The sequence below is a fragment of the Eutrigla gurnardus genome (genome assembly GCF_963514095.1).
Source record: "Eutrigla gurnardus genome assembly, chromosome: 3".
Lineage (NCBI taxonomy): Eukaryota > Metazoa > Chordata > Actinopteri > Perciformes > Triglidae > Eutrigla > Eutrigla gurnardus.
This window is the reverse complement of record NC_139917.1, coordinates 17206149-17214925: the sequence shown is the minus strand read 5'-3', so window position 1 is coordinate 17214925 and position 8777 is coordinate 17206149. Positions and strand designations below refer to the sequence as shown.

Genomic DNA, 8777 nt, shown 5'->3' with positions numbered 1-8777 from the left:
AGATAGAGAGGCGGGGGGAGAGAGAGAGAGAGGGGGTTTTGACTAGGTTCGACAATAAGCTGCCGTGGGGGCTGAAGGAGGAGGAACACGGGATGGACATGTTTATTTGGAGCTCTATGTCTTTTCTTTTTTTTTCTTGGTTCGGATTTAGGGTTAGCATTTCTGTTTCTCCCATTGACAAGAGCGTGCAGGGGAGGGGAGCTGCACATCCAACAAGCACAGGCATCTGGTCCAAGCTACCCAGTTAAAGGGAGAGCTTCACTTTGAGCACCCCTGACAGTCAATCGGTCTATAATGGATCTGGATGTTATAAAACCCACCAATCAACCGGTCACAACTTGATGACACCTGATGACATTCCGGTTGCATCATCTCTCTCTGCAGAAGCGGGTTTACCCAAGCATGCTCTGCTCCCGCTGCCATTACTCTCATTGCTTGCCCAATGCAAACAAAACATGTTTTGTTGTATTTGCACGCAGCGTAGAGTGAAGGCTCAGGTCAGAGGATAGAAGATAGAGGATCCTGGTGTTTGTGCACATCTGTTTCTGTCTTCCTGTCCTCGTTGATTGTCCACACATGCTCTCAATTACACACCTGCCCCTGATTTTGTCATCAGCCCTCCCCTTATATATACTCCCTGGGTTTCACACCTCCTCTGCCAGATTGTCTCTGGTCATCCCTGTGTTCTAGTCTCAGTTACATTTTTGTGGACTTTTTGCTTCATCTTCTGTTTGTTTCTTGTTTTGTTTGGCTCGCTGCCTTCTCCTAGCCTCGTATTGTTTGGTGCCTCCAATAAAGACCTTGTTTTTTTTTTTAACCTTCCGGAGTCTGTCTCTGCATCCGAGTCTCCGAGTGTTGTTACACAGACGATATAACCTCCCATCCTCCTCTAGTTTATCTACACCCTGACTGATCCGATAAAAGCACCGTTTATGTCTCTTACATGTGTGAGGAGGTGTGCAACAACATAACACAGTCTTTAGCATGAAATAGGATGAGTCACGTCAAAGGAAGTCACTGATTATGTGGGAAATCGGGTTTCTCAGTCATTTCACTTGACTGCCTCTGAATGGCTCTGATTGCTTCTCGCGTCGTCTGCAAAGTGGACGTATGCTTCACAAACACTCAAAGCACGACAGTCACTAACAAAAATATTTTAATGGTGTTGAATCATTCACTGATTTCAGATTATGCATGATGTGTTTTAATTGGACGGTGCAAATGATCGTGTAAAACAAAAAATGCATTGTATTACAGTGCTTTGTGTCATTGAAAATGAGGAAATGGTTGGAATAACCTCTTGGGTGTAATAAAACAAGCCGTAATTATAAGACTTTGCTCAGACATAACCTTGGCTTGACTGTATACTTGGCAGCTTTCAAAGAAAATAAAGACATTCTAAGCCGAGGTCAGCAATGGTTATCAGTATTCGTTTGTTTGTTTTACATAACTTAAAAGTTTGTTGGCATACCCACATCCACTTAAATGTCAGCAGTCAGGCAGACCACGGCCATTCCTTTCTAGTCAAAGAGACGTCTGACATTACCTTTTCTACCTTTTGAATAAGATGAGATATATCTGCGTAGTCTGGCATTGAGCTTTGAAAAGGATTCTGTTTGAATAAAGAGAACTTTCTTACATCGATGGCATCGGTAGAAAACTTTATGATTAGGATTTAAATTAGCCCACTGATTGTGGCAACGTCTGGCGAAACCCACACAGTCTTGTCCTCTTGGCCTCCATCACCATGGTGACCCTCCTCCATCCACCTCCGCATTTTCCTCTCCGCCCCCGCCCCACCCTCTACGTTTCTTCTTCTTCTTCTTCTTCTTTTTCCACTCCTCATCTTCCACCTTGTACTTCAGTCTTCTCAGAGGGTCAGTGAAGCTACGCATGGACTTCCCCTCGACGTCCTCGTTGATCATGAAGTTCCTGTCGATGAGCTCCGCGGCTTCCTGCCAGTTGCGGTAGCAGTCTGTGCCCAGGCCCAGTATCTCCTCCACCGCGTTAGGGGTGAGGATGGAGCAGTCGGGGCGCAGCACCACCACCGTGGGCAGGTCCTCCACATTAAACATGGCCTCCAGTTCCCTGTGGACACACACACACACACACACACTGGCATACAGCTAATGGATTTATAGCAAGGTATATTTACATTACAATCATCCCCCAGCAGGTTGTGCACACAAGTAACCGGCCAAACCCACATACCTCCTGTAGGGGTCCTCGTAGGCCAGGAACAGGCACTTCTTGGGCAGCTCTTTGAGGAAGCTTTCCTGCTGTTCCTCCGACTGGTCCAAACTGACAGATGAAGGAAAAAGGAAGATCACCTTCCTGGGAGACGTAGACAGATAGACTCCAAGAAAACTCAGAAACCTAGCCAAATGTTTGTTTGTACGAGTGTTCCTACCTTATGAGGACATTTGGTTCTCACAAAAATAGGAATAAATGACTAGGCAATAACTGAGAAAGAGAATATGGAAATCATATTCCTTATCCTTTCCAAGAGACACAACGGGATTATTTTTTGTGCAAGGTTACACATACACACAGTATGCAGTTGCATATGTGCGAAGAACCTGTACAGTAATTTTATAAAGTTTGTTTTTTGGTGGCGTTTGTTGAGGAATAATTGTGGTCGCATGCAAATTGTAACAACACCTCACCGTGTGTGTGTGTGTGTGTGTGTGTGTGTGTGTGTGTGTGTGTGTCGTACCTAATGTACAGGAGAACCAGCTGAGCTGCGCGGTCCACGTAAAATTCATCCGTCAGCCGTTTGAAGAAGTCGCTGAGGATGGGAGCAAACTGCTGGCAGCTCTCACAAGCAGCAGAGGCAAAGAAGAGCATCAGGATGCGGTTCTGCAGACGCAGGACAATCTCTGGTTCTGTGTCCAGCTCCTCCCAGTCCTTGTTGTTCTTCACAAGGACCCGGTCGACAAACAGGTCCACCATGATGAAGTGTCACAGGAAGGAGGACTGAGGTTCAGGAAGCACAGGGAGACGATGACAACATGATGTATATATATAAATCTATCAGGCACAACAAATATAGTGAAAGGAAATGAGCAAAAACAGATCGTTATGAGGACTTCCCACATGCACAGCGCCGAATATGAAGAAAGCACAAACTGGCAACCATCACACACATGAGAATACAGCATTTGTGGCATTTTGCAAAGGTTTATCTTACATACCGGATGATTTGATGAGTCTGCCCTAGAAATTAGACGGTATGTTTCCACTCAGTCAGAATTACAAACCTCCCTTTAATCATATGAGCCCATCTCGCTTGCTGTTAAATCGGATAATCCTCACAGTTGCTTACCTCTCACAAATATTATCTCCCCTCGAGGTCGCAAATCCAAAAAGAAAACAGCTCTCAAAATATTTATTTTTCTTCTTCTTTTCAACTCCTACTTGAATCAGTCCCCGGTCTGTCAGGTTACATCACGTTCACACTGACGGTGTCTCCTTCACCTTGACGGCCGAAGCTGCTCACTCCCTCTTCTTTTGTGTCTCTGCGCTCCACCTCCTCTCCTGTTTCTGGGAGGGAGGGATTGAAAGACAAGGTGACAGCGGGACAGGAGACACGAAGGGCTCAGTGTGTGTGTGTGTGTGTGTGTGTGTGTGAAGGCAGTGGCTGAAAAAAAAAAAGAGCTTAATGATGTGAGCCACAGCGAGACCTTTATTATTCTGTAACTTATGGAGAAGCACAACCACAGGGAATATGGTTAATGTGGTTTGTTGATAGTTTGATTCACTCTACAGGGAACAGCACGATATGGCCAACAAGCCACAGCACACACACACACACACACACACACACACACACACACACACACACACACACACACACACCAGGGTTTGTGTTAAGCAGGATATTTACTTTATTGCTTTTGGAGATAAAATAGAACTCATATTATATCAAAATATAATGACATGCCATATTAGCACGGTAAAAATAATGCTTAACATGCACACAGTGTTCATCACAATATTGATTTCAATCTCAAAACACCAGCAGGCGCCAGCGCCTAAATTTAGTCTGAAGCTGCAATAATGGGGAGGTTTTTTTGGCCACTTGGGGGCAAACAAACTGAAATACACACAGATGTAACATATTATCGCCACATGTTAACAAGCATTGTTTTTGTTTTCTCACACATCCAGCTGACACGGGCCACCGTCATCATTCATTTGGAGTTGTGTTTCTGGCCACCCGATGAATGTAAGTCATTCTGCTTTTAGCTCTGTTTTGGTCTCCACCATCTCCTGAGAAAACACGTCGAGCTGCAGGATGTTTGACTTTCTTCACTTGCACTTTGTTGCTGCTGGGCAGGTAACATACAATTTTTTTGTGCTGTAAACAGCTCCTGATCCTGCTGGTAATGGGCTGGACATAACTTGAATTACAACATCACCATAGTAACCCATTGCTCACTACCCACGGACATTTGATCCACTGTTACTGCACATGAACATTGTTTGTGGATCTTTACATTGGTATTCTGGGGCTCATCTATGCTTATATATGGAGAAATTATGGAGACAAAGGCTACTGTAGGTGTATACGTATGCTTCTGTAATAAGATGTGACTATGATCTAGTCCCATAACAATAAGATGGGTCTGGATCATGAAATAATAATAATAATAATAATAACATGGATAGATAGATAGATAGATAGATAGATAGATAGATAGATAGATAGATAGATAGATAGATAGATAGATAGATAGATAGATAGATAGATAGATAGATAGATAGATAGATAGATAGATAGATAGATAGATAGATTACTTTCAAAGTTTTGTGTAATCTCTGCAGAGAGGCACAGCTATGATATGCTTCTTCATGCCAACACCTCCGGCAACCCAACAGAGCTCTTTTCAGTGTGCATTTATTAAAATTCCACTGCACATGCAGGCAGAGTGTTTCTTAAAGAGCCTGCAAAGAGAACGCAGTAACAAAGGATTATGTATTTAGGAGGCCGGACTTGAAGACTTAAGACAATCAACACAAAAGATAATGTATGTTTGTATGTGTTGTTGTTTTGTCTTCTTCATCTTCTCCTCCATGTTCCTTTGCCTCCCTCCTGTCTCTTTGTATCCCATGCTCCATCTTTCTCATCCACCTGCTCCACCTCAGTTCTCTCTTTCCCCTTCCCCCATAAATTCCACCATCTCTTTTGCCTCTTGTCGTCCTCCGTCTTGTACTTGAGTCTCCTCACGGGGTCGGTGGCACTTCGCATGTTCAGGTCTTCAAAGTCCTCGTTGAGCATGAAGGTCCTCTCGATGAGCTCCGCCGACTCCTGCCAGTCTCTAAAACAGTCACAGCCGAAGCGCCTGATGTCCTGCACGGCGTTTGGAGAGAGGACGGAGCCGTCGGGACGAAGGACCACCACCGTCGGTACGTCCTTCACATTAAACATGGTCTGCAGTTCTCTAACAGACGGGGGGAGAAGACAATGTTTGACTTGATAAACACACTCAAACAGGTTAAACATAATCTCTTCTTCTTTTCACCTACTTTCTATATGGATCCTCAAAGGCCAAAAACAGAACCTTTTTGTGCAGCTCTTTGAGGACTCGATCCTGCTGCGCCTCCGATTGATCCAAGCTGGAAAGATGGAGATGGGAATTGCATGAAAGGTGATAAAAACAGCGTGAATGTGAGTGCAATTACACGAGTGCGTCAAGGAGATACTGAGGAGGAAAGATAGACCTGACGTAAACGAGCGCAAGCAGTTTGGGGTATTCGATGTACGCCGGATCTTTCAGTCTCTTAAAAAAGTCATTCAGAACCGGCAGGAACTTCTGGCACCTTCCGCACTCGGCAGACGCAAAGAACAGCAGTAGGATGCGGTTCTCGAGGATCCCCACGATCTCGCGCTCTGTGTTGAGCTCATCCTGGTCCCAGTTGTTCTCCACCAGAACTCGGTTCAGGAACAGGTCCACCATGATGACAGGAAGGGTGAAGGCCCTCTGAGGAGAAAGACAGATTTGTTCAGAGTTCAAATCTGAGTGGTCCCTGCTTTTGGGGACGATTACTATATATTTTATAGGTTATATTTTGACAAACAACAACAACAAAAAAGATTATTGTTTTCACATAATAAGTAATTATTAGTACAGCAGAGGAACCTCTTCATTGGTAGTCAGAACAAAGGTAGCTTTCATTATGATCGCAATTAGCAAATAGTGATTTATAAATGATGGTATCTGAGCTGCCTCTTTCTCTGGAAAACTATGACTCAGTGTAGTAGAGAGACTCGTAATTGCTGAGCGTCTGATACCACAATTTGTTGGTGATCATTTGCTATAAATGGAAGGAAAATATCCATTCAATAAATGTCCTTAAATGGCCAGGATGTGGTGAAATATGATGAAAATACTTCGTCTAAAAAAAGGACAAATAGTCAACATCTGGAAACGTGTACATTTGATCTACAGACTGTTTTTAATTGTATTATATTTGTTTTTAATATACGTATACAGGATTCCCGCACTCAGCACTAATACTGGGTGGATTACCCTGATGAAATAAAATAAATAGTTTGATTGGCTGAGTGTGCAAAACACAGAAATGCAACTACCTATTTTAAAAAGAAATCGGTTGAATGTTCCCTTTAAAGGGACGCTGTGTTTGCAGTGAGGTTGCAGATTGCAACCAATTAAAAACCCAACTGCTCACGCCTCCCTTTCCAAGGCTGAGCTCAGGGGCGTTGCTAGACATAAAGCTCTACTGGGGCACAGGCCCCCTATTACTAAAATCACAAAAAAGAGCGGTGCACCGGCTACGACATGCACACTGCCGTGCACGGACGTAATGTGCCTGTCGGACCTGGACCACAAGGTGCGCGCCTCAGCTTGTATTTTGGGTTAAACTGCGTTGGTTTGAGATTGTGGATGAAAAAGAAAATTCATTCTTTTAACGTTATTATCAATATAAATGAATCCACTGCCAAATATAGTAGCTCGTTAAAACTCGAACGGGAGATTTTACTGGGGCACGGCAGATCACAGATCAATACTGGGGCACGTGCCCCAGTAAAAAGTGTCTAGCGACGCCCATGGCTGAGCTGCTAAACGTAATGCTCAGAGGCCACCCTCCATAATAAAACCACGTCAGGAGCTAAGGAGGTCTGATGGCGACTGGCTCTGCCATAGTTTTGCACTCTACGGCTCACATTACTGCATTTCCACAAGCTCGTCGGAGAACTACGGTGGTAACTTCGGGTGGCCCCCGAAACGTGCCGATGCAACACAGCGATCTCCATGACGACCTGCTGCTTATGTAGATATGACGGTAACGAAAACACAACTTTGTTTCAAGTTATTATACACTAATGAAAACATGGTGAATATTATATTCCATTTCTGCTAACAGATTCCCAAACGGCCCTTTAAGTGACGCTTCTCATTGACCAACTGATGTTCATTTGTGTTGCGACCTTCTGAAGGACGTACAGTCTATAAACTACAATAACGACAAAAGTAATCTAAAGACACAACAGCCCAGCCAGGATGAATCAGCCGTTTGTTGAGTGGTGTTTTCCAAAAGCAGACTTATGGCACAGAAGGAAAAAAAAGCCCATGAGAAATAAATTTCATATATAGAAATAAAGTTCAGGCCTAACATCTCAGAAATGTGTTTTATCTATCTCAAGCAGCCTGTATTTCACTGTCGCAGTCGTCGCTGCAGGCTGTGAACTGACAGCGATAACCTCACAAATTAGATTTGGCTCTCTGGCTCTGAGCTGTGCCAGATCTATTTGAGTCTACAACTCCGGACGGAAAACTTCCAAGGCTGATGGAAGAGAAAATATGTTTGAAACTGAGCAGCATTGCATCTTACCTGGACGAAAATAGAGGATTTACTAGAAGACTCCAGAGCTTAAATCTTACATTTGGAAAAGTGATTTCACAATAATCCCGTTCACTTTTTTTGAAGCGGATCGATATATACGAGCTTATACTGCCTTGTTTTGTTAGTTGCTAATTTAATTCGTCATCAATCTTTGTGCGTGCTGTGCAAGCTGCATATACCAGAAGTAATTGACCTCACCTTGAAACTCCTCGACTCCTACAAGGAAAGAAATAACACCAGTTCCTCCTCTCCTCAAGCCATTGTATTCTTTCTTTGATTTGTTTCCATCCTTCCTTTAAATCCCGTGAAGTGTGTTAAGTTAGTGACACCTTTCACTGCCTCTTCACCCCCTCTTTCTGCAATTTCTTAACCCTGCGCTCTGTGGTCCACTGAGGGAGATTACAGATAGCTGGAGGTGGGGCAGTGCTGTAATTCAGGGGCAGAGGTTGCCTCTCTCTCTCTCTCTCTGTGTGTGTGTGTGTGTTTGTGTGTGTGTTTGTGTGCGCACACTGTGGGCCCTTTAACTCCAGCTCAACAGAAGCAATCTTATTACTTAAAGAGACGAAGGGAGGGTGGAAAGGAAGGATGAAGTAATGGATAAATTGGATTTCAAAGGGAGGACTCGTGTTCAGGTAAAATGGTAGAAAGACAGACAGTCAGGAAACAAAGAAAAAAGAAAGGCATGTCTTTATATCAAATGAGTTGTTTTAACCTGCTCCAGCTTTTTTCTCCACAGCTAAACGTTGCACGCTTTAGTCTAATTACTGATGTCACTCATTTACCCCCTTGGAGCGTGATTATTCTTTTGCATCCTGTTACCAAGGTGATTTGACAGCCAGGATGCAGAGTTTCAAGGAAATTAACTGGGAAAGTCGATAGCTCGAGTCGAGCCTGGTTCTAGTCAAGCC

General features: G+C 43.8%; 2 protein-coding genes across 2 annotated transcripts; both read right to left on the bottom strand.

The window, feature by feature from the left end:
* Positions 1-1479: 1479 nt before the first annotated feature.
* LOC311011012 (nucleoredoxin-like protein 1) lies at positions 1480-3531 on the bottom strand. Its single transcript, XM_084005700.1, has 4 exons — positions 3326-3531; positions 2717-2976; positions 2212-2301; positions 1480-2088 (listed from the first exon to the last, which is right to left on the bottom strand). The coding sequence occupies exons 2-4, from the start codon at positions 2950-2952 to the stop codon at positions 1743-1745; spliced, it is 672 nt and encodes a 223-aa protein (XP_083861826.1). The 5' UTR covers positions 2953-2976; positions 3326-3531; the 3' UTR covers positions 1480-1742.
* Positions 3532-4801: 1270 nt separating this feature from the next.
* LOC311010995 (nucleoredoxin-like protein 1) lies at positions 4802-8212 on the bottom strand. Its single transcript, XM_084005680.1, has 4 exons — positions 8068-8212; positions 5725-5984; positions 5530-5619; positions 4802-5444 (listed from the first exon to the last, which is right to left on the bottom strand). Exons 2-4 carry the CDS (start codon positions 5958-5960, stop codon positions 5063-5065), a joined length of 708 nt encoding a protein of 235 aa, XP_083861806.1. The 5' UTR covers positions 5961-5984; positions 8068-8212; the 3' UTR covers positions 4802-5062.
* Between the last annotated feature and the right edge of the window lie 565 nt (positions 8213-8777).